The sequence below is a fragment of the Metarhizium album genome (genome assembly GCF_000804445.1).
Source record: "Metarhizium album ARSEF 1941 chromosome Unknown scaffold_9, whole genome shotgun sequence".
Taxonomy (NCBI): Eukaryota; Fungi; Ascomycota; class Sordariomycetes; order Hypocreales; family Clavicipitaceae; genus Metarhizium; species Metarhizium album.
The window spans coordinates 220,628-245,290 of record NW_024467583.1 but is presented as its reverse complement, the minus strand read 5'-3'; the positions used below and the strand labels follow the sequence as shown (position 1 = coordinate 245,290).

The following is a 24,663-nucleotide window of genomic DNA, read 5'->3' as shown; positions in this document are numbered from 1 at the left end:
GTACGAACTGGCCAAACAGAAGCAAACGCATCACTGGACAGTGAGACAAGAGATTGGTCAATGGTCTCACAAGAACATGCTACAAAGTACGTGAGTGAGACGGTTGCGTGCCCATTTGTGGTCCGACGACTGACTGACTGCCGACTGCATTGGCACAGGTGTGTCCAAGTACGGAGGACATTTCACTCTTCACTGTTCACTGCACTGCATTGCACTTATTGCGCCCAATTAGAGAGGAGACCGGCTCGCCATGACCTGAGCAAGAGCATACGGACTGTCATCTCGCACATTGCATTGCTTGCTTCTGGGGCCACGCAAGAGGATACAGACACAGCGCCGAGCGGCTACCATGCGCAAATTCGCTGCGTGTGTGACCAACCTGGGGAGGCTGCATAAAATCCACGACGAAACCTGTCTGTCTATTCGCCTCTTCCACGCCTGCAGAAGCGCAGGGATAGGACTCGTGCCCAGAGAGCAAACGCAACTCGACACCGTTTTCACCAGATTCTGTACCGAGTTGAGTTGTGACTGCGCTAGGTGGGGGAGGGATCCTTTCGTCTTGCGTCTCGACTCTTGACGAGGCTCACCTGAAGGCGTCGCAAGCTGCTTCTGAGCCCCAACTCAGCTCCGGGGAACGAGGCTGATGTGTGCTCACCACCACGACACCGTCTATACGAGTCGACGCTACGCGCTGGTGCAAAGGATCCATCATAGAGAAGTCGTCGCATGTGGTTGGGGTCGTTTGTAAATCCTGCGCATTCAAGAGCCGGCTCGGTGCAATTCACAGAAGCACAAACCACACGGAAATGCCCGCGAACCCCGTATAGAATACCAGTATTGGATTCGTTCACCGAGAGACAAGGAGAAAAAAAAAGACTACGACTACTATACATTCCCAAGTCCCCCCCCCCCCCCCCCCCAAACTCCAAGCTGAACCTCGTGACCACCAAAATCAAAGACCATTTACTGCATAGTTGAACGACTTGCCGAGTCGGTCCCCTTTTCATCTCGAGAGGCACCAAATTATGGGTAGATAGCCATAGAATTCGGTTTCAACACGATCAATAACTAGAAGCACAATACAACGTCCGTGGCCGGTTTTTTTTTTTTTTTTTTTTTTTCGCAAAAAACCAATGCAATGGGAATGCACATGATAAAATTGGAAGGGTAGATGATCAAAAGCAGGCCCAGGGGAGGCGAAGGGGGAGAGGAGGGGATTATCCAAATCTCACAGACACTCATCACCATCCGCCAAGCTGGTACGGTGTGCCTCGGATTCAGGGACGGCATTCGCAGACACCCTAGCTGGCCGTGCAAGGGTATAAGTCATCAGACAATTGTAGAATGCAAACCTTGGGAGAAGAGCAGAGGATTCTTGCTTCCTTGGACGCGTTGCCTTGGTACGGTGGAACTTCGCCCATACACTGTGCGTGGTTGGTACCTTTGTCAAGACTCAAGATGCATGTCAGAGCCCGCTCGGCATAGGTCATCGGGGTCCATGAGGCTGGCTTGTTTTCTTTTCCCCGCCGCGCCCAACTCACGTTTCGTCAAATGCCAGGCCGAGAGTACCAGTGGAGGATATACAAGGTGCATCGCATGAACGCTCGTGTCAAACCCGGCTCCGTCTGGTGGTGACGCATAACAATATATCAGTTCAGTTGCTCAGCCAGCACAAATGCATGTTCGTAAGAGTGGCGACTTGCACAAACAAGGTCTAGGGGCTGAAAGCAGACGTGTCACCATGGCGGGTGTTTTGTTTTGGCTTCGCCTGCTTTCCCGTCAACTGTCCCACGGCAACGGTGGATGGAGACGGCGAGCAGAAAGCAACGACGAACAAAGCGAGACACGACTATTAGTTGCAGACTTGCAGTGGTTTTTGCTTTTTCTTCTCTCTTTTTCCCATCAAAGCAGAGGGCATAGCCAAGGGGCAACGTTAAGAAATTATATGGTCAACGAATGCAGAAGCGGGTCCGGCGTCAGGGAAAGGGGCATCCTGTGATGCATCTGTGAGGGGCGAGTGCAAGAAGTGGGCAACGTCAGATCAGAATAGGCTGTACATGCGTTCAAGCTCAGGGTTCATGAAGCGTCAAGCGTGCGTCCAGGCAATGAGTTGATGTCAGAATCAGGTCAAGGCATCTCAGATAGCCCTCGGGCTGCGGCCGTGGCCACGGTCCAAGCTCAATCATGTTCACCAAGGCTAGACGGGCAAAGAGTCGACATTATAAGAATGGGAGGGTATCATCACTTTAAGAGCGGGGAGCTGGGGCACCAGCGGGGGACCCGTCGCCATTTTGCTGTTGTTGTTGATACATCAGGGACTGGTACCACAGGGCAACGTAATTCTGGTATCCGCCATCTGTCATTGTCGTGTCAGATCTGCGCCGCTCAAGGACATGTCGAGTGGAGGAATCGTTGGGGATCGGGCTTACATTGGGCGTACGGGTCTGACGCGTCTCCGGAAGAGGCTGGTGGTGGGTTAGCAGACGACGTTTCAGGGCCTTGCGAATACGAAGGCCGGTCAAGATCTTGGTGTCCACGGCCGCGCGGAGGACCGCCGCTTCCGCTCTTTTGTCTCTGTAAGCACACATCAGCCAAGTGCTGGCTGGGATTGAAAACCACCGACTGGGGCTGTAGAGTTGCTTCACGTACCACGGCATCAACCTTCTCTTCGATGGCAAGTTTGGCACGAGCGATACTATCCCGAGTACCAATGAGGGCAATCTCTCTCTGAGTCTCGCCCGGCCCAGAGGACTGGGCCACGTTGATCTTGCATCCGGTGGAATTCTGCATCTCCCGGATCGTCTCACCGCCCTTGCCGATAATCATACCAACGGCATCGGACGGAACATGGACGGAATCGTTGACCTTGTCCGACCCAGCACTGCCACCAACATCCCTGGGTGGTGGTTCAGAACGAGGGACAGCGACAGCAGTGGCCTTCTTTGCAGCAGGACCATCACCTCTAGTGTCGCTGTCCACGATCTCCATGATGAAATCTTTGGCACGAGCGGCAGCCTCCACCGTGCCGATGAGGTTGACAGGGCGCAATCCGTTCACGCTCTTCGACTCTCCTACGATGTTGATGTGGCAACCGGACCTTTCTTGAAGATCGCGAATGGTCTCGCCTCCACGGCCAATGATCAAACCGACGGTCCGATCAGGGACCATAATTTGCATGTGGTCTTCACCATCTCGCAGCGCGGCCGCGCCACCCTTGGGGTCACGATTCTTATCCTGGGCGGGCCGGTTCAAGGCACCCATGCCACTGTCCTCTATGATTCGGTTGATGGCATCCTTGACTTCAGCACGACGCGGTCGTGGACCCGAAATTCTGCACTGGCGGAAGGGGCCGCCATCAGTTGCAGCAAGGAACTGCACGCGGCAATTTGTATCCGCCTCGATACGACGCAAGTTTTCGCCTTGTCGACCAATGATCAAGCCCACAAGGCTGGACTCGATTTGGATCGTCTCTGAATTGTCATCTCCTCCGCGCAGCGGCGATCTGTCCCGTCCCCCGCCCCCACCTCCACGAGGCGAGAAGCGACCTCTAGGAGGCGGCGAGTAGGAGCGATCTCGGCCATAATCGCGGCCAACGCCGCCCCGACGGTCATCTCTGTGCTCTCCACGAGGGGATCGGGACCTCGAACGTCGATAATTACGGTCGTTGCTACGAGACTCCGTGCCGTAGACGAGTGGTCGATCGTAAGACGTGGCGCCATTGTCGGCAGCGTATGCCCGTGCCTTGGATACGACGTCATCGAAATTCACGGTGCCCGAGGTGACTGGACGGATGGCGCTCAGATCAACGTTGCCGCTGGATGCTGGGGCTGGGAGTCCATGGCCAGGCGGACCACCGGAGGCAGGGGCGCCGCCTGAAGGAGAAGCTTGATAGTGAGGAGGCTGAGCAGATGAGGATGGAGGAGGGTATGGCTGTCCCGGCGGACCAGGCGGAGTTTGCGATGAAGCTCCAGCAGGCGGGCGCTGGGCAGCTGCAGCGCATATTAATTAGCTAGCATCCCACAACGCGTGGCCAGGGTTTTCGACGAAAGCTCACCTAATGCAGCGAGTATGCTTTGGATATCGTGGTGCGATTCGGCCATGGCGAATGACCGTACAGGAGTCCTGTGACGACGTCGCAAGGAGACGCAACGTGGAAGGGTGGAAGGCGATGATGGAGGAGGAGCGACAGCCAGAGAAGGGAGGATTGTCGTCGCAAAGGGGCGTCAGCGGCCAATGGAAACGCAAATATCCGCGGCCGTGCAGGCTGCGCTTCGTGAGTCAGGTACGAATACTGTCGCAAACGTTGGTATGGAGTAGAAGACGATGGAGTGGCTCCTCGAGGTTTTCCGAGGCCGGTAGTGGTTGGTGGCAGAGGGGGGTTTCTGAAGCCCTCACAACCTGCGTCCTCAGCGCCATGTACAGCTAAATTTTCGCAGGATGCCAGGGTCGGAAGAACTTGTCGCCGTGAGCGCAGCGCGGCGGGCGGCAGGCGGCAGGCGGCAAGCGGCAAGCGGCAAGCGGCAAGCACCGACATCAGAATGGCAGAATGGGGGGCAGCAGCCTGCCAGGTGATCACTGATGGGACAAACAATTCCGAGTGCCGTAACGGCTGTGGATCCCCTTGGGGCTTGGATCCCCTCCCCCTTCCTCCCCCTCTCTTTCGCTGCCTCCCTATGTCTGTCTGTCTCTCTTTCTCTTCTCTTGTCTGAAAGTCTTTTCCTGCCTACCCCGTCTCAAAAACAACGCAAGAACGGCAAAAGGGTCGAGTTTCGCAATGCAAACCACAAAGAAACACCGAGACAACTTTTAATTTAACGCACCGGCAAGGGACAGACAGTCGAAACATGGTCGTTCTCCATAATATAGGAGATCTATTGTGCACTAACAAGGCCATTTTGGTGGCGACATGCACAATCCCCACAGGAATCGATGGAGCGACTTAGTTCGGCCACCCGTCAACTTATGATTGCAGCCTGTTGATCGCCGCAAGTGCGGGTAGTGTTTGGTGGTTTTTGTCACGTCGACTAATGCCAACCCAGAAGCCGGGTGTGTCAGACACCGTCACAGCCCTTGTCAAAAAAAAAAAAAAAAAAAAAAAAAAAAAAAAAAAAAGGCCAAGAGCAAGGAGCCCGACTTTCCAGTATCCGGCATAAGAAGAGAGGCCTCTACTTTCTGCACTGCATGGCCATAATCAAACCATTGGGGTATCGGAAATGCCATGCCAGGCACGCCAACTCGTAAGAGTGGTCGAGGAGCGTGCAAGGGTTTGCACCATGCGACGACGAGAACAGGAGAACAGCTACTAGTTTTAGACAACCGGCGCACCACCACCTCCACCACACCATCCAACCGAGTACTCCGTACCCCGTGGCGTGTTGCCAGGTCTTGGTTCGTATTACTACTCCGTACATACGTAAGTACGGAGCATGTACCAGACATGACGCGGCCCAGCCAATGGACGGGGCAAAACGGCCAGGCTCCTGAGCCCCCGAGTGACCATGGGCAAACCGAGGGGACCAGAGCAGCCGGGGGGGGAAAAATACAATAGGAAAGACTCCCCGAGTTATCCGAATCCACTCCTAGATCCGAAAAGAGGCGTGAGCAAACTTACGTCAACAAACTTGGGTGCCGCCGCCAGCCACAAACGCCGTATTATCCGGATCATGTCCCTCGAGTCCTCCGAGCAAGACTCTTCTACATACATCTCGTGCTGCCGACGTGGGCGTATTTCAACTTGGCTATGTGAATACGCCAAACCAGCTCATAGTTCAACGATAGGAGCCATCACCACCTGAGTACCTGCTTCACATAGCGCTTTGTTGATTCCCTTCAACACGTGCGCGGCCCACCGGCACCGTCGAAAACGAGTACATCAGACCCAATCTCTGCGCCAATGTGTAGGCGAGTCATCGTCGAGTATCGGTGCAAGCACCAAGTGTATCGAGGAAGCACCAAATGCTTCCGAGAGCAGTGCCCAGGAAGGAAAGACGAAATCATGTATGACTCGGACGACTGTGCACAATGTGAAAGCCAAAGAGGCATTCGATCGGCTAGATGGTGTCCCGTGGGCTGCTGCTGCCGCTGCACCGTCATGTAAGAGGCTTCGGGAACCGACATATTGCCATTTACTTGGCACATTTACGAGAAATCGAAAGTCGAGGAATATTGAATTAAGCCTGGTTCATTTCCAGGAGCAGGGCTGTCAGTCAATGTTGCACTCGTTCCATCGTTGAGCCACACGATACGTCAATACATTGGAAACTAACCGTGGAGAACGACACAGAAGACAGAAATACACACAAGACCTTGCGGCAAAACAGGACCATGCCACCCAACACGTCCCCGGAAATCCTCGGGCTGCCGGCGTTGAGCTGCCGGCACCATTACCGGCACCTTTCAATACCACCCAGCCCATCACCCATATGTCAGGTAGATGGGGAGCTGAGTGCCCTCGCGACAAGTAACCTGACGCGAATCTCCTTGTCCCGAGCACCACCTTATGGGATCACATCCGGAAGGTCTCACATGGATGCATCCCTGGAATCCGCCACCAATCGGCTTGACCTGGTAATTGAACGTGTGTTCATCCCCGCTGGAATAGCTCACTTCCACCTGCTCGTTGATTTTCAGGTCTGCGCTGAACCCTCCCGGAAATGAAGCGCGGCTCCTCGGCCAAATACGCCGCGATGGCCCTCCCGGCACTTTGACCACATCGACCGCCTGATCCAGGTAGTTCGTTACAATGGCATCGCCGGCATCGGCTGGGTATACTCCCTCATCATCAAAGTAGTACGCCGGGGAGCCGAGGGAGAAGGCCACGAAGGCGGCAACGGAGAGCATGGAATACTTCATACTGGCGTTTTGTTCGAGTGGGGAGGAGGATATATATCTTCAGACTACAAGCAGAATAGACTTGTCTACAGAGAATGGTGGTTTCATGTTGTAAAGATTTGCTTCTATTTATATTTTCTCAAATCCAAGCACAAGCAAACACATGGGTACTAGATATTCAACATGTTTACATGTTGATTTATAATAACTTTCGAGTTACAACTACACATTGATGATAAAGTAAAATACATCTCTCATCCCCAAGTTTACAACGTGACGTACAATCTCCATTCCACTTTATTTTCCGTTTCAAAATTACTTTTCCAGTATGATCTAGAACACAATACAAGCCCAATCCTGGTGCCACCCCGGCCCGACTGTGTGCAACTGCAACACAAGCCTCACTTTCCCTGCTTCCAGTTCGCTCGTCACGGGCCCCTACGCCCGACACACGAGCCGGGTTGACATATCTGTTCCCAGACACGATGGACGGTGTAAGCGCCCATTCCGACATGCGAGCCAGCAGAGGCGTCGTGACTCCTTGAGCGCAGCCGCAGACAGACAGACTACCTAGTCGAGCGGGCAAGGTAAGGAGGGGATGTGAAAATCTCTGTATTCGACACATGTTGAGTCCATCTCCCCGTCTGCCACGTCTGCCCTGTCTCCGCAAACTCTCCCCTCAACGTAAGTCGCGACTCCCGCGAGCCACGCACAGCCTGTGACGAAGGCCATAGATATAGTACTACGCCAAAGCTTCCACAAACTTTCCTTTTCAACAAGAAAAATGACCATCTTGGTTTCGGGCCCAAACATCTCTCTCATGCGTATAGTCGGGGCTGCTGACTTGCAGATCGAAGCTTCAAGCCACCCTCCCCCGGAGTCCCCCCCTCTTTCGAGAAAGACCCGTAATCTTGTTGCCATATGCCGACTGACGGTGGTAGCTAAGCACACTTGATCCCGAAGACGTCAGCTCGTATTGTACACATGCGCGTGAGAAAAGCTGAAAAATAAACAAAGTGACTGGTCATGAATGGCGTGCTGAAGGCTCCTCTCGGTCGACGTGGATCGATTTGCGGGCGTCATCCTCACGGTCGAGTCTATTTCTCCTGTTGTGGCAATCGTACTCGAGTATGCCTGCCCGGGACGGATCTACAGAAAAGCCAAGAACGGGCGGCTTGAAGTGCGCGCGTCGTTGGGGGTGATATGAAGACTGCTGTTGGAGAATTGCCCGAGAGACATTGTACATCTTTGCAGCTTCTCAAAGCCTTGATTCCAGGACGCTGCTGACAGCTTGGAGGGCTAGCAATCATGGAAGTATTATCTGGTGTAGATATCATGGCGTTTGGAGATGTTAACTTGGACGTTCCAGTATCGGGTGCATGGTTGTAGCTTGAGCATCACCTGCTCGCTATGCGCCTGCAGTCGGTGTCATAATCGAACTGTTTTCGTACCTCAAAAGTAAATACAAATATACCGCGGTATATTATACTACAGGACGCGATGGTCTGGAACCTGCTCTGGTTGAATACCATTTGCCTCATCAGTACGTCACCGTAAGCCTCGACGTAAACAACAAAGTTATATGACAAAACGACATGCTTTTGGCGTGTCAGGATATAACTTCCTTGAAACTGTGTTACAAAGCCGCGCCCCCCCTCTTTCTTTCATCTCGAGCAAATGTTGTTGCCTGTATCGATAGCACCATGACTGGAGTATCTACTCTACCCCCAAGCTGGTGCTGAGCCTCTGCACTTCTTTACTCAGCAAGAATAGTGCAGCATGGAGATTATGGGAAGTTCCACAGTCGAGATGGATCGTATTGCAACATCAGGACAACAAGCCATCAGCCTTTCATGTCCGTTGGCCATGAGCATCTTTCAAAGTCCGAGAGGTACCGTCACGTCAGATTCGGCCAAAGCGAACATCGGTTACCTGGAATAGTACATCTCGTTGAGCCACCTTCGCATAAAGGAGTCGCCCCTTTGTCGAAAGGCCACTTTCTATGGACAATGATGGCGGGGAACTGGGCCACTACCGACACGAATCATCCGCCTGTTGTGAAGTGTGACGTTGGAGCAACATCTATTGGTCAGCTGCCCTCTGAGCATTATTGCCTCGCATACTCAAAAATCTCCTCTTGAGACGAGTCCCTCGTGTCCGTTTAGCCTGCCAGCTCTGGCTTCGTCCGGATCCTCGCCCTCGATCACCGGCTTGTCGTACGGCAGGAGTGTCTAGAAGGTTCCCGCCTAACTTAACATCTGACCGCTCGGGGGTATCCCGCCTGGTGGAGGAGTCCTCATCCTGGTGATCGTCAAAAAAGGCCGTCGATTTCGACAATGGATACTGCAGTCGATTGTTGTCACTGTACGTAATCGGCTTGTATAGTTTAAAGTGCCCCTCGGTGCGGACCCGTCGCGGACTGAGATCGAGCGAGGCAAGTTTTCAAAACATTCAGCCAATTTTTAAGCCCTTCATATGCGAGGCGACGCTCCTCGTGGCCGTGCTCCCACCTTTGGCCCGGTTACCCCAGCATAACAGGGGCAAAGACTAGACACTGACGGACAGTAGTACAGCAGTGTAAATGGTTCGAACTCGTCGAGACCTCTGGACCGGGCTCGCGTAATCGGTTCAAGAGTCTCTGCAAAGCCTCTCAATCACTTTTGAGGAACGAAATTATCTCGACCGTTGCCAGTAGCCCGCCAGCATTGCATTTGCAATGACTTCCTTCTCACCGTGCTTCCCTTTCTGTCTGATACAGCATCTCCGGTGCTAGGCTCGTCGACCTAACCCAGACAATAAAGTCACCGGCTTCTAGGCGGCTTGGTCTTCGTTCCAGAATATCTGAGGGCGGGACGAAACGCGTGGGTGAGTACGCAGTCAAGCACTGCGCGTATTTTGGTGACTTCGTCAGGCCGTGGTGGCCGTATCTGAGAAGGAGCAAATACATTTTTGTTCCAACTACTCTGTTCATGTACCTCATAAGCAAGCCGTTACATAGCCAGAGTCTGCGCCAACTTGCGAAATACGGAAATATTTCCTCGAGCGAATTGCATATCACCAATTTGACGCCCAATTTCCATCCGAAAACTCCTAGTAAAACCCTCCATGCCAAGATGAAACGTAAGTGGAAATATAGACTGAACGGATATCATAAGAAGGTCACTCTCTTGCCATGCGGGGCTGTGACCATCGTCGTCGGTGTCGTCCTTTATTGATGCAGTTGCCATGGGCCACGCAATTCGGCATTTTGAGATCCGTATGTCACTCTGCGACTCTTTCAACCTGGGACCACAGCCAGTCGGAAGAGTGCATGGTATGCCTGGCACGACTTGTCCAGCTCTCTTCACCTACGACGCCCATGTCTAGTTGTTGCAGCAACTCGGCGAGTCGAGGAGGGCGTTTTGACGGCGCCTCCTCGCCGGGGCCTAGAGAATAGCTGGGCATTGGACGTGAAAAAGCCGGCCACTCAGTCAGTATAGAGTTGGAGCAAGTCGTGGGTTGAAAAATCGTACCGTCGGTTTAATTAGTAAGCGCCGAGTCGTTCCATGTCCTGTTATTACTATTGGGTTTGGCAAGAGCCGTCTCATCTAATCTACATTGGAGGTCCTCGCCTGGCCCCCCCCCGCCGTTGCCCTTCCAGGACCCCAGGCTGCCAGGCTGCCAGGCTGCCAGCCAGCCAATTCCCCATCCCGAGTGCTACATAAACTTACCAGGCTTGTCCTTCATCTTCGGATCGGCTGCAGGCTCCGTCTCTCTGCTGCGTCCTCCGTACATCTACAACGGCATCATACCGCACTCGTTTTTTCCCTCGTACATTGACATCTCGCGCCGGCGGTTGCTGGCGTTTCATGTGTGCGCCATGGCCAAGAAGGCCCGCCAGAGAATCAGCTACGGTACGTGCCTGAGCATCACACACTTGACCTCGTCGTACCAGACCGTCAAGGTCCATCCATCCAGCCATCCATCCAGCCAGCCAGCCAGCCAGCCATTCAATCCATCCCAATAAATAAAAAATACTACCCATGACGTTTGTTTGCCGGGCAAGTGACGGGAGCTTGCCCCGCATCCGCACACGCAACACAATCACGCACACAACGCGCACAATCTTCTCTCCCTCGTCCGAGACATCTGATTGTGGCCCCCGCAGAGTACTACATGTTTGTTCAGTTGAGCGCTGACCGCTGACCGCAATCCTTTTGCCTCTTGCAGTTCTTGAGAGTGCCAAGTCGCCCGAGGGTGGCCATCGTCTGGGCGTCAATGGCCTTGCTGTCGATACCAACAATGGCATCCTGTAAGCTCCATCCATGCATGTCACACCACACAACCACTCTCGTGCCACTCCACAGACAAAGCTATAAAAAAAAATTTAAAAAAAAAAGAAAGAGGGAAAGAAGGAAAGAAAAAAAAGGAAAATTCTTCATTGTTTCACTGACGCAAGGCAAAAATTCACTCATTTCAGCTACTCTGGTGGACGAGATGGCATCGTCTGCGCGTGGGACCTCGACCTCGACCTCAAAGGATCCTCTTCCGACACCCGTGATTCCGCAGACAAACCTCGCTCTCGAAGCAAATTCCGCGCCCAGGCACAGCCTCACACCCATTGGATAAATGACATCACCCTGGCGCAAAGCAACACTGCCTTGGTCACAGCATCATCGGACCTTACCGTCAAGGTATGGCGACCGCACTCGGAAGAGGACAGCACGCGCACAGTCACCATTGGAGAGCACGCCGATTATGTGAAATGTGTTGCCACTCCTCCCGCCGCCATCAACGCCAACTGGGTTGCTACAGGTGGTTTGGACCGCAAGCTTTGTCTCTGGGACCTCAACGGAGCCGGAAAGACGCTCGAGGTTGACGTCAGGGGCGAGGAGAAACCCGAAAAGGGCTCCGTGTACGCCTTGGCCGTCGGCCGCGACATTATGGCCTGTGGAGGGCCTGAGAAGATGGTTCGACTCCACGATACTCGGACCGGTAAAAAGGTCTCCAAACTGGTTGGTCACTTGGACATGATTAGATCCATTCTGATCGACGACTCGGGTGACATTATCCTGAGTGCCAGCTCCGATAAGACAATCAAGATGTGGAGTGTCAAGGGCGGTCGTTGCATGTACACTTTCACGATGCACGACGAAAGCGTCTGGTCACTCTTCTCCGACGACCCAAGTCTTGGCATTTTCTACAGCAGTGATCGAGCTGGCCTGGTGGCCAAGACTGACGTTCGAGGCACCGTGGAGGATCTGGACAACGGGCTGAGTCTGGCGATTGCAGAGGAGCACTGTGGCGTGTGCAAGGTTGTCGCTGCCGCCGGCCACATCTGGACTGCCACAAACCGGTCTTCAATCAATCGTTGGGGAGATGTAGATACCAACACTGACACCTGCCTCCCGGAGCCATTCCGTCGCCAGAGGACTGTGTCAGCCGGACCCGACAGGCTCCGGCAAGCCTTGCCAACGAATGCGCAACAGATAAGCAACCAGGAAATCCCCTCGGAATCTATTCTCCGTATGTCCAACACTGCCGTATTCCCCGCCCGCGGCGTTTTCGATAGCGAGTCAAACAAGTTGAGTGAGACTTTGACCAGGCGTGGGTCAGAAGTCGTGGTTGAACAGGTAGATCCGGAGGTGAAGCCAATCCATCAAACACCAGAAGAGACCATCCAAGGCCAGTTTGGGCTTTTGAAACACAAGATGCTCAATGATAGGAGAAGGGTGTTGACATTGGACACTGCCGGCGATGTCCTGCTTTGGGATCTCCTTGCTGTAAGTCTTGCATCGTCGAGCTGATGCCTTGATTCACCATGTATGCTAACAGTCTGCTTGTAGTGCAAGCCAGTCCAGAGCTTCGGCAAACAGAATCTAGAAGATGTCGAGGTCGTGGTCAATACCCGTGAAGCCGTCGCACCGTGGTGCTCAGTGGATTTGAGCTCTGGCAATCTTACGGTGGTGTTGGAGCCCTTTAACTGCTTTGATGCCGAGATGTACGCCGACGAGTTGAAATTGGATGAGCCGATAGATTTCAAAGAAGACCAGAGAAGTATGAGGATCATTTACCAGCATTTCGTGTCCTCTCCTGGAGCTGACACCTTCTACAGTCAGCCTTGGAAGGTGGATTTTGAGATATCTCTTCTCGAACCTGATTGACGAAGAAATCAAGCGTGACGAAGGCTACCGGCAGAAATTGAACGAAGAGGTCTCCAGAAACCAAGCTGCCGGTCGAGCCAATGCGCCCACGTCGATTGACATTCCCCCGTCGAATATTTCCAACTGGCACAGGCCCGATCAACTCACCACCCCGCGAGCTAATGGCTCACAACTACACCAAGCCACTCCTGGCTTGGGAATTGGTCTCGCAACTCCTGCGCCCGGGGCTACACTTCCGGGCGTACCTGAAGAGGCGGTATGCAGCCCTTTAAGCCCAGCCGAAAGGGGAGCTGCCGCAGACAGGGACGATTATTTCACTGGCGGCAGCACTGTTGTTGTGCCTGGTGCTCCAGCTACAGAATCGTCCGAAGCGAAAAATTTAATGGATAATGGTAATGAGAAAGGCAAGGATAAGGCGAGCGATGTCGCCAAATCACCTGGGAGCACTTTTGGCAAGAAGCTCCGAATGTCCTTCAGCAGCAAGAAATTGGGGCGTTCATCTTCCCAGGCGACGCAGGACAAGCCCGTGGTGGTTGACGAAAAGGCGGAAGAGTCAGAATCGTCGTCCACAGATGAAAAGGAAGTGGACGATAGCTTTCTTGGGGTCATACAGAAAATTCGCAACGATTACGATAAGCAGCTTGCAGACACTCCGGAGAAGTTCATCGAGACCAGAGTGATGCCGAGTCTTCCCAACGAGACCCCTGTGCTGAAGCTCCCGCCGGGCACCAAGATCATCATTCAGGAAGAGACGTCTGGTGGTAGTGCCAATGTTTACCAAGGTACAGTCGAGAATGTTGGCAGGGACGCTGACATTATTGAACAAAGGGCCCCGATGTGGCTCGGGGACGTGTTGCTGCAAAATATCGTCCCATTCAAGGAGCCTGTCAAGATTTCATTTGTTCTTCATCCAATAGGCGACTTGATGGCTCTGTCCCCAGCAGATGGAAATAACAGATTAAACGCCAACAGAATGTTGCGCGTCAAGAAGATACTAGCTTACGTTGCTGAGAGGATTGAGGAAGTATCTGAGGAACCCGATGCCAACTCTCTGTCCCCTGAAGAATATCTGGAATTGTATTGTAATGATCAGGTATGTTCATTCGTCCCGCTCACACTGGAAAGGAGTGTTTTTTGCGTCTAATTAGGCCTGCTTATAGCTCCTTGACCCGTTGATGAGCCTTGCAACAATCCGTGCCCATGTGTGGAAGAGCGGTAATGACGTCGTCTTGTATTACAAGGCCAACGGACGCAAGGAGATTATACCACCCAAGTCCACATCATCTATGATCCCTGCAGATACTCCAGGAGCCCCAGGTCCTGTGGGTGCACCAGGAGCGTCCTCTGAATCGACTACTTCTACAGCGACAGCAGTAGCATAAAGGAGTGGCCCGTCTCGGCCGAGATAGAGTGAAAGGCACCTGCTCCTTTTTGAGAGGGCATTGAGCGTAAAAGAATTGACAACGTGTACAGCACGTTTTTCTCTTAACTTTTTCCTCGAATGGACCATACACCTGGAACACCTCCCGCGTTATTGTCAACCACACCCCGACGTTTATGTGTTAACGGCAATGGCAAATACCCCCAGCGCTATACCGTACTTTGTCTTTCATGCTTTATGTTGGGACTTTTATCATACAAAGGCTGGCCCAGCTGGCAGGGCTCCACAGCTGCCAACGCAGATTCGACCAGCAGTCAGAAAAAAAACCCAATCCATCTATATGCATTTCATCATTCCCGCTTGTCACGTATTGTACAACTTGACCCCAGCGTGTTGTGAAGAAACAGCCCTGCCCCAGTTGAGCAAAGCAACGAGCCAAAAGGGGGAGAGTAGATGGCTAAATGGATGTCATAGTATTGATGGCCCATTGGTAGCTTCCCAGGAATATGGCACCTCCGAGAGAAATCCAGGTGACTCTAGGCGCAATGCCGGCAAAGAAGGGACGAAGGCCCTCGTCCTTGACCATGGTGCCAAATACTTGTGCCACGGAAACCCTGTCCTTGGACAACATGACCCTCGTCTTCAAGACATCCAGGGGCGTCGTGGCGGCGGCCGAGACGGCTCCGGCCACACTGCCAAAGAGGGCACTCTCGGGCGCGGGGACATGGCGGCCGGCCTTGTCGCCGCCCCCCTTGCGCTTCCTCCGCCACGACTTCATGGCCTCCCAGAGCGGGAACTGTATGACGGTGAAGGGCACCTCCCTGAAGACGGTGATGCCCCAGCCCCGGTACAGCTCCCTCCAGACGGCGCCGAGACCGTGCGTCGAGCGCCGGGACAGGATGGCACCCAGGGCGGCCCTCGACGAGCCACCGTGCATGCCCGCCTGGGCGCGCTGCTTGACCACCTCGGTCGGCACGCGGACCGCGCACGCGGCCACCTCGCCCAGGCTCGCGGCCGCCATGGACGCGGCGGCCTCGGGCACCCGGTTCCCGTGAGGCCCCAGAAGGAGCCCCCTGGTCGTCTCGTACGTGCAGAAGAAGAAGGCCGCGCCGGGGGCGGAGCCCACCAGCGCCGAGCCGATGCCGCGGTATATTCCCGAGAAGCCGCCCGAGGGGAAGAAGCCGGCCGACGACTGGAGTCGGGTCTTGAGCGTGTCGAGCGGGAAGAGCGAGAGGTCGACCGTCGTGCCGGCGAGGGCGCCTGCCAGGAGGGCGGACTGGAAGGGAGGCGTGGGCGTGGTGGACATTTTCCCCGCTGGCTGCGCGCGCAAGGGTTGGATTCGTCCTCGTCGTCGCCGATTGATGAGCGGCGGACGAGGTCGAGGTCGAGGTCGAGGTCGAGCTCAAGCTCGAGGTTGGGGTTCTTTATCGATAGCAGGCTGCGCACTTTTCTCACCGGCCTTGCGAGGCGGTGCTCGGCTACCCTGGACCGCCGGTGCTTGCGACTGATTCGGTACTTAGTAACTAATTGACTGACTGACGGCGTCTCGACTACATACAGAACAGAACAGAAATTACGCAGTCCAAACCACGCGCCCGCCTACGCGCCGTCCCGCCCGCCCGTCCCCCGCCTCGACCTCTCCTCGGCAGACCTCTTCGCCTGCTCCTGCAGCTTCGCGATGCCCCCCGGCGGCGCGGGCTCCCGGTCCGCCCGGACGGCCTCCTCGCTGTCCGACGCCAGCTCCGGCTTCCACTCCCCGGCGCCCGCCTTCTGCCTCGCCAGCGAGTCCCGCTTGTGCTTTTCGTAGTCGACGTCCGTCTCTGCACGGCCCCAACCCCGTCTGTTGTGTCAGCCTCGTCTCTCTTTCTCTCTCCCGGGCTCTCCCGGGCTCCGGGTCGGGTGGGTGCGCGGCGTACGGCAAAACGACTCCTTCAAGCCGGGCCGGGCGCTCGTCGTGCCGAGCCCGCGCCTGCACCCGGCGACGGCCCTCCTCCTCGCACCCGCTCCCAGGCCGGCCGCGAGATGCGCCCGCATCCCGGTCGAGCACTGTCGGATGGCGCCCATTCTTGCCGAGCCACTTGCTGCTGCTGCTGCTGCTGCTGCCGCCGCCGCCGCTCCAAGCTTGGTGTGGGTTGTGTGGGATGTTTCCGCCGAGGCGACCTGTGACCTTTGGCACTGATCTCTCCTGGTCCGTCCGGTACGTGCGAAGCAGTCGAGTTTGAATTAAAAACAAAATCAAAAAATAGAGGCTCTGGGCAAGGTTACGTAAAAGGAGATTGAGAAGTTTTGAAAAAGAAACTGCTCGCTGCCACTGGACAATGTCCCACGGCTGTATTGGTAGTTATACTTTCGCTCCGAGCTTTGGATGTGGGGAGACTAGACTTACTGACGTCACCATTGCGATTGCACTCACACAGACCGTCGTCACCTAACCCGAGTCACTTCAACATCAATCACCCTGTGCCCATCACAGCAACTATTCAATTCCCACATTTCTTAAACATATCGTATATTCTCATCGCAACAGGCCATGCAGGCCGCGGTATCGCAACCTCGGTAATTGTAACATCAGACCACCGCATCCCGGAAAACATGCTCGCAACAACCAGCTCAAGTATCAGATCCCAGCAAACTTGCAACACCAGGGCACCATGACCCGAGAAATCCCAAATGATACGACCCGCAAAACCACGTCATGTCATAGCCGAGCCCACCCCGAAAAATCAACACCCATATGCTTCGCAAAATCACAACAATTGCCCAACCCAGTTAACGCAAAAGCTGGCTCCAATATGCCAAATGGAGACGCTTCCTCTTCAAAAGCCCGGCCGTCTTGGATCCGATCCCAACGCGTCGTACAGTAAACAGAAATGACAAGCGAGCCTCTTTCGTCTTGCAATCGCACCTCCGCCATCTTTCCAACAAACCTGCATGGCTGACAAGCAAACCAAGAAGAAAAGACAAGAAAATGACACAAGGAACCAACTCCCCGTCAGTGAAATCCAGAAGAGCCCGATTCCCAGATGAACAATGGCAATGCGCGCAAAAGACATGCAAGACACCGCTAAGTCTTTGCCAACCACTACTCGCTGCTGAAACCAATACCCATATGTGACTTTCAACCGAAAACACGAGCCGTTTACCCCAACGCTTTCGTTGTACAGAAAGCCCCTTTCTATATGTTCTTTTGATAATTTTCCCTTGATGAATTTCGTGGCCCATGACTGTAATAGCTGGGCAAATAAAACAACTTTCGGTAGAAGAGAAGAGTTCGTCATCGCACACGCTCCAATACATAAACGGATGTAAATATGCCGGAAAGAAGTCGTCGGTTTTTCTTCTTCAAGAAAACAATTGTCAACTCCACTGTCGATCACCACGCAGCGGAATTCCTATTCGAATATTTGAAAATGCAAAAACGCTCGATTGGTGCGGCTTGGCCTCATCTTGCGAGGCGGACACCCCAGAAATGAAAGACAAAAGGTCGAAAGGTATCGCTTTGTGAAACGGAGCCGAATTCGAGTCCCTGGCGGACGATGTGTCGATGGTAAGATGATGATTAACGTCGATAAACTAAGCTCTTGTACAGATTGTAGAGGTGTGAGGCTGCGAGAGACCCAGCAATCGAGCCAGGCCAGTAAGTACACCCCCGAGAAACCCACCCTGAGGGAGAGAAACGGTACCGTCCGCGTTCAGCATTTTTTTTTCTTTGTTTTCGTTGGTGCGCCCGCCAAGAAGACAGTGCATGGAGGACGGCAGTAGAGCCACGAGCCAGGCAACGCATCCATCAAGCATCGCGTGACACGAACGCGAAAAATGACTCTACCACCGCCGACCGTGGGACTGCTGCATCGTGGCAGGCGAAACCGACGGGGGTGGACTGGACATGGTAATACCAGTGGCTGGGTTGATGATGGGGATGGCGTTGCGGCCGCGGGTGGCCGACGGCTGGTGAAGTTTGATGTTCGAATGCTGAGTTTGAAAGCTAGGAGGGATGAAAGCGGTAGATGTCGAGTTCAGGGAAAAGCCAGGCGCAACGGTCTGAGGCTGTTGCGTCGGCGAAGATTCAGGAGAGTTGCTGGCCAGGGACGATCTTTCGGATGCACTCGAAATGGAAACCAACTGTCAAGGCAAGGGAGAGTCAGACTCTGTACGAACACCGCCAACTCGAGAAAAGCCGCTTGCGCTCTGGAAATCAGGGCCAAGCTACTCTTGCCGTCACTACTTACATCAGTCTCGGTCAGGAGGTTCGGGCAAAACTCCAAATCGTCCTCAAGCTCGAAGGAGCGGCCAGCTTCGAACTTCATGCGAAAGGCCGAAAGCGCAGCGGATTCGTTCAGGTCTTTCATGTTGCGCGCGCCCCGGAATTGCCTCTGAGCATTTTGTGAAACGGACAGTCGAGGAGCTCTGCGATTGCGGTGGCCGCCGTGGTTGTGCGACAATGGCGCACCGTGAGCCGCCTGCGTATTATAGTGGTAGTAGGAAGCCATCATGTATTATTCTCTGTGTGACAAAGGGCAAGTCGTCGCTGTCTATGAGGGTGAGTGCCTCCAACCCCAATGTGTTGCGTTTGATTGGGGGCGCTGCAGCTCAAGTTGTATGCACGTTGACTTGCCGAGGGTGCGGGAAGCTGACAGGAATTGCCGGGCGGTTAAGGTCGAGCAACTACAGATGGACGGTACGAGGCTGTCAGAACGTCGTATGTGAAAAGTTCTAGAGAGGTCTAAAAAAGGCGGCGGCGTGAAGAATGTAATGAACAAAGAAGATGGGGAGAGTGGGAAAAGGTAGGAAGAATTGAGATGAAAGGGTCGAATGTGAGCGTTGTGGGTGTGTTTTGGGTGATGAAGAGGGAGGGAATGGGATGTGGGCAGATGGCGAGGTACAGACACGTTAGACTGCACCCGGATTCAGGCGTATTTGGTGGGCGGTTGAAGGGAAGGAAGGCGGGTGGGTGGAGGGCAGAGCAGGTGCAGACCGCAGACGCAGGCTGCTGGCAGCAGGTGCAGGTCGGAAGCGGGCCCAGCGGGCGGGCAGGAGCGCCTCCAAAGACGGTATTTCGTTGGTTGGAGAGGAGAAAATATTGGGGAAGCATGGGGCCCAATGAGCCTGTGTTGACGAAGGCGGCGAATAGGAGCACGAGGGAAGCTTGTGGATGCCGGCTCCACATAACTTTGCCACTACAATAGGGAAGCCCGTGATGATTGGGCAGGCTGACAGGACCGCTAGACTTGATTCGGCCTGGAGAAGCGCCAGTGCTGTCGTTACGGGCGGGGGTTCGTCCGTTGGGCCGGCCAGGCGTACAGTGTCTGACATGCTTGTCGCACGCGGGGCCCACAGAACCCTTGGCCGTGCTGGTTTTTGTGTGGCCGAGTTGGGAGAGCGACGCTGGCGATCCATTGGGGCCTGTGCTGCGTCCGGTGCTGGGGCTGACTGACCGGGCCCGGGCTGCAAAGCTGCATGCCTTCAGGGTTCTTCATGCCTCGGGGCATTTTGGCACCAGGCCAGACTTCCTAGAATGACACTTTGCATTGCACGGGAGCGATCAATTTATCTCGGGACGGCGTCGAGCTCGCTTCGCTTCCCGCCCACCGCCGGGTGCTTGTGCTTGACTAACCGCCTAGACGTCCTCGCGCACCTCAACTTCCCTGCCTCGACGTCCCCTTGCTTCCTGTTATCCGACCGCGCTTCAGGTGCCGGTATCTGCCGGGGTGTGGTAAGTCGAGGTCGAGCGGCGGCGCCAGACAAGTGTGACTTGAGCCACGGTGGCGGGAAGCAGCCCAGAGCGGGTACCAAGCCATGTGTGTGACGAGGCACAGCTGAAGGCGCACCCCGAGGTAGCTTTGCACTGCCTGGCGCCAGTGGTGCCTGTTTACTTAAGTAGGTGGACGCTACCGCCATCTGCCGCCTGGTCGGTCCAGTCTGGGCTGGTCTGATTCAAGACGGCGAGGTGGCCCGCTATCATCACCCCGGCATGGAACCATTTTGAGCACATGTGCACCTGATGAGCACACCAGACCGTGGCCAATACTCCGTCGTGCAGGATACCATGGACTAGCAGTGAGCACTCGGTACTCCGTCCGACGGCGGCTCTCCCGCGGCCGCCCATGCCGCCGTGGCGCCTCTTTGTGTTGGTAAGAAACATTTCGACGTTGAAAATGTCAACAACATTGGAGGTCCCGCAGAATGAACCCTGGGTACTGCGGTACTACGGTACCTGGGTGGGTGGCACTTGGAGGCGACTTCCCCAGGCTGCACGCCAGTGTGACGGTGTCTGGTACAACAGAGTACTGCCTTAGGTACCTGGGTACCCAGCACTAGCTTAATCTTATATTCTTGTGACGCACCACGGCGAGATTTGGCTTTGATCAACCCTCATTCCATCATTCCAGCACCGAGGTTCCCCATTTACTCGGTCTCCGTGCCGTGACTGGCATTGGAAGTATGGGGGTGCTGGGGCGCCTGAGACCGGCCATGTCTCGTCATGTTGGGACGGATTCCACGGCGTCTGTTTGATAATACGTACTAATTAATACTGCTGCGAGACTATTATGAATATATGAGCAGTATACTCCGGATTGCCTCGGTGTAACAATAACAAAGCAATCCAGTAAGTCCGAGGCGCCTGGGGACGACGAGCAGCGCGTACTCCGTACTTCAGTCATCATCGTCCCGCCTCGATTTTTCGGCATTGTTTAGGCTCTACGGCGTACCGGCAGCTGTGATTCCTTCCTGGCACTCCCCGTATCAAACGATGGAGCCGGTCGTGAACGACTCGAGGTCACGCAACCAGACGCGGCAAACACCAACTTGGCCAGACATAAGTTATGGAGAGAATGCAGATGACCCGACTATTGCTCGCCTACCTCAGCTGACCTGACCATTGTAGTTGACCTGACCTGACTATTGCTATGGGGCGCCTACTACTTTCTAATTGGCTAGAAGTTAAATTGCACCTATAGGGACTACTATTAGTAATTAAGAAATACATACAGAAGGCAGGGTTTTTTCCCCTATTAATACCTAGCAAGATTCCCTCCTAAATGCATTATAAATTTAACTAGAATTAAATCTTAATTTAATTTAATTTAGTCCTCTAACCTTACTATACTCTTCTTTCTCTATTAACTATTATAATAGATATTCTAGTTAGCTTGCCTAGAACTAAGAATATTAATAATAATTATAAACTCCTAGATCTACCTACTATTTATAATAAATTTATCTTTAATAGTAGAGATATTAATTCTATACTTTTGTAGAATATTTAAGCACTAAAAGATATTCTAGCTTCTAAGTATATACTATTTAATAAAGTAAGTTAAAATAATAAATATATTTTAATTATTATACTAACCTTTTTTATATAAGTTAAATATCTAGAAGCACCTTTATTACTATTAGTAAATCTCTTATTAAATAACTAAATTTAAATTCTAACTAATATATTAAGCATTTATTAAGTCTTCTCTGCTGCTTTTATTTCTAAAATGCTATAAACTTTAATAAATAGTATTAAATATATTATTTTAATAGAAGCATTAAAGAAAGAAGATATTAAATAGCCTTAGAAAAGCATTTAATATAGTATTAAAAGAAGCTTTCCTGCTAAGGCAATAACTTTAGCAGCATTAAAGAGTGTTCTAGTATTTTAATATACTTTTAAGTATACTAGTAGAAAAGCATGCTAATATCTTACTCTAGATTTATAGAATTATTATTATATAGTTATTATATTTAAGCTACTTAATACACTAAGTTTTATAAGAGAGCAGATTTTAAGTATTACTACTAAGAAACATTACTTTATATTCTTTATAATACTAATATTAATTATTTAATAGTTAGGTATATATAATTTAAAATTAATTTACTTAAAAAACCTCTTATAAACTATTTTAAAATAATTATTAACTAATAGCAGAAGAGTTATACTATAGATATATTACTTAACTTTAGTAAATCTATATATACTATATTAATTAATAATTATATATAGTTAATTAATATAATAACTACTTTTATAGTATAGTAAATCTAGAATTTATTAATTACTATAATTAAATTTATAGTATTATTAATAGTAATAATACTTTAAGATATAGTAAAAAGTATTCTTTTTTTATAAATAATTTTTAAAGGAAAACAATATATAGTAAGTTATAACTACTATTACTTTAGTATTTAATAAGTAAACTAAAATATTACTAAATTATAATTACTTAAATTAAACAGTAAAATTAGTTTCTCTTTACTATAAAGTTATTTTTAACTTTATTATTTCTATATTAACTAAAACTATGCCTTAAATTATAATATCTTTATATAAAGAGCATAAATACTTACTGCTACTTCTATTTAAAGTGCTACCTTCTATACTATAAGGCATTATAAAAGTTATTAAAAGAATAAGTAAAATTTATATAAGTCTTAGTAAGTTATTAAGCTTAATTTAGAATTAATTTAAAGTGAATTCTTAGCTAATATATAATAGATATATTTTTAAAATTAAAGAAGCTTATTAAATTTATTAAAGAATATAAGGGGAAATACTTATTAAATATATATAAAAGCCTAGCTAATACTAATTATCTTTAAGCTATTATTTAGAAGAAATAAATAATACTTTTCTCTTTAAGCTTATTAAGAATTACTATTTTTTATAAATAACTAAAGAAGAAAAGAGAAAGCTATTAAGTAAGTATTTATTCTTAGATCTATATAAAATATATACTAATAAATTAGTAGATTTAATACTTTATTAATAATAGTATATATTAAATAGTAATTTACTTTTATAACTATTAAGTTACTTAATAGCAATAAATAAGTATAAATTACTTTTTATTAAATGCTAATTATAAGTAATTATAAAATTCTTAGAAATATAAAATTATTTAGGCTTAGTTTAGTTTAATATTAGAAAAAGGTATAATCTTTAATTACTTATATATTAATTTATATTACTAATGTAATTATATATTAGTAATTCTATTAATAAAAGTATTTACAAATAGTAAATTAGTTAATATATATTATTATATATTTTCTACTATTTTTAAGCTCTTTAAGAAAAAGTTTAATATTTTAATATAATAGAAATACCTTTAATACTAATAAGCTAACTATAATAAAAGTATATTAAGCTTTATTAGCATAATAATTAATTAAGATTAGCAATATATATAAGGTAAGTTATAATATATATATATTACTATAATATTAGTATATACTTATAAAGTTAAGTCTAGAGCTATATTTAAAGAAAGATATTAATTTATTACACTAAGACTAGAAATAGTAAGCGTAAAATTATATTTGCTTTTATTATATACACTTTAAAAGAGGCATAGAAAAGTATTACTTATATAATAATAATAAGCTTAATAGCAAGTAAGAATAGCTTTTAACTTTAATAAAAGCTACTTCTTTATCTTAATATAATTAATTATATAATTTAATTAAAGGTTTATAGAATTAATTCTAAATGCATTCTAATTTAATTTTAATACTAATAAGATATAAAGCAATAGCTAGAGTTATCTGCTTAGGTTTAATATAAATATTGTCTAGTAATTTATTCTAGACTCTACTATAATATATTATTAATACTATCTTAAGATTAGAATTCTCTACTAGCTACAACTAATACTATTAAAATATTACATAAGGCATTATATAGATAGGCTGGCAGATATATCTCTTTATATTATATAATTATAGCTTATTAAATATATAATTAGAATTTATTACAACAAGATGCTGCTAAGTATTACTTATAAATTCTATTATTATATTAAGATACTAAGTTATAAGGCAGATTTATAAACTAGGAGGCTACAAAAAGTATAGTATAGTATTTTCTTAGTTTAATAATTATATATCTACTAACTTTATTTTAGAATAAAAATAATAGCAAAATTATTCAAAGTTTAATAACTTAGAGAATAATTCTAGTTTTAACTCTCTTTAAAGTCCTAGCTAGGAAAGATTAGCTAGTCTAGTACTTTCTAAAGCTATCTTTTAAGATTATTCTAAAGATAACTTTAGCCTTCTTAATAATACAGAAAGTATATTTAATTATAGCGTTTTATTTAGTAGTATGCTTTAATAATAAAGGCAATTTTAATAGAGAAGGTATAAGAATTTATTTATATTAAATTTATTATTAACTTACTAATTATATTTAGTACTAATAACTTGCATTAAAATTTATGCTATTTAGCTACTAAAACGTAAAGCTAAAATCTTCTTAAATTATAAGAAAGATAAGTACATATAGTATAAATTTAAGCTAAGGCTAGAGCTATA

The 24,663-nt window shown here is 49.5% G+C and overlaps 6 protein-coding genes across 6 annotated transcripts; 1 reads left to right on the top strand and 5 right to left on the bottom strand.

Moving 5' to 3' along the window:
* Nucleotides 1-2,246: 2,246 nt before the first annotated feature.
* Nucleotides 2,247-4,100, bottom strand: MAM_04181 (far upstream element-binding protein 2; the record flags this gene model as incomplete). Its single annotated transcript, XM_040822979.1, has 4 exons — nucleotides 2,247-2,356; nucleotides 2,430-2,574; nucleotides 2,650-3,989; nucleotides 4,055-4,100. 4 exons carry the CDS (start codon nucleotides 4,098-4,100, stop codon nucleotides 2,247-2,249), a joined length of 1,641 nt encoding a protein of 546 aa, XP_040678858.1.
* A 2,314-nt stretch (nucleotides 4,101-6,414) lies between these two features.
* On the bottom strand, nucleotides 6,415-6,852 carry MAM_04180 (uncharacterized protein; the record flags this gene model as incomplete). Its single annotated transcript, XM_040822978.1, has 1 exon — nucleotides 6,415-6,852. The coding sequence occupies one exon, from the start codon at nucleotides 6,850-6,852 to the stop codon at nucleotides 6,415-6,417; it is 438 nt and encodes a 145-aa protein (XP_040678857.1).
* A 3,838-nt stretch (nucleotides 6,853-10,690) lies between these two features.
* On the top strand, nucleotides 10,691-14,356 carry MAM_04179 (WD repeat protein; the record flags this gene model as incomplete). The annotated part of the gene is made up of 6 exons (XM_040822977.1): nucleotides 10,691-10,724; nucleotides 11,041-11,122; nucleotides 11,291-12,593; nucleotides 12,657-12,867; nucleotides 12,926-14,067; nucleotides 14,135-14,356. The coding sequence occupies 6 exons, from the start codon at nucleotides 10,691-10,693 to the stop codon at nucleotides 14,354-14,356; spliced, it is 2,994 nt and encodes a 997-aa protein (XP_040678856.1).
* Nucleotides 14,357-14,812: 456 nt separating this feature from the next.
* On the bottom strand, nucleotides 14,813-15,661 carry MAM_04178 (mitochondrial S-adenosylmethionine transporter; the record flags this gene model as incomplete). The annotated part of the gene is made up of 1 exon (XM_040822976.1): nucleotides 14,813-15,661. The coding sequence occupies one exon, from the start codon at nucleotides 15,659-15,661 to the stop codon at nucleotides 14,813-14,815; it is 849 nt and encodes a 282-aa protein (XP_040678855.1).
* Nucleotides 15,662-15,954: 293 nt separating this feature from the next.
* On the bottom strand, nucleotides 15,955-16,419 carry MAM_04177 (uncharacterized protein; the record flags this gene model as incomplete). The annotated part of the gene is made up of 2 exons (XM_040822975.1): nucleotides 15,955-16,175; nucleotides 16,272-16,419. 2 exons carry the CDS (start codon nucleotides 16,417-16,419, stop codon nucleotides 15,955-15,957), a joined length of 369 nt encoding a protein of 122 aa, XP_040678854.1.
* Nucleotides 16,420-18,177: 1,758 nt separating this feature from the next.
* On the bottom strand, nucleotides 18,178-18,845 carry MAM_04176 (uncharacterized protein; the record flags this gene model as incomplete). Its single annotated transcript, XM_040822974.1, has 2 exons — nucleotides 18,178-18,477; nucleotides 18,585-18,845. The coding sequence occupies 2 exons, from the start codon at nucleotides 18,843-18,845 to the stop codon at nucleotides 18,178-18,180; spliced, it is 561 nt and encodes a 186-aa protein (XP_040678853.1).
* Between the last annotated feature and the right edge of the window lie 5,818 nt (nucleotides 18,846-24,663).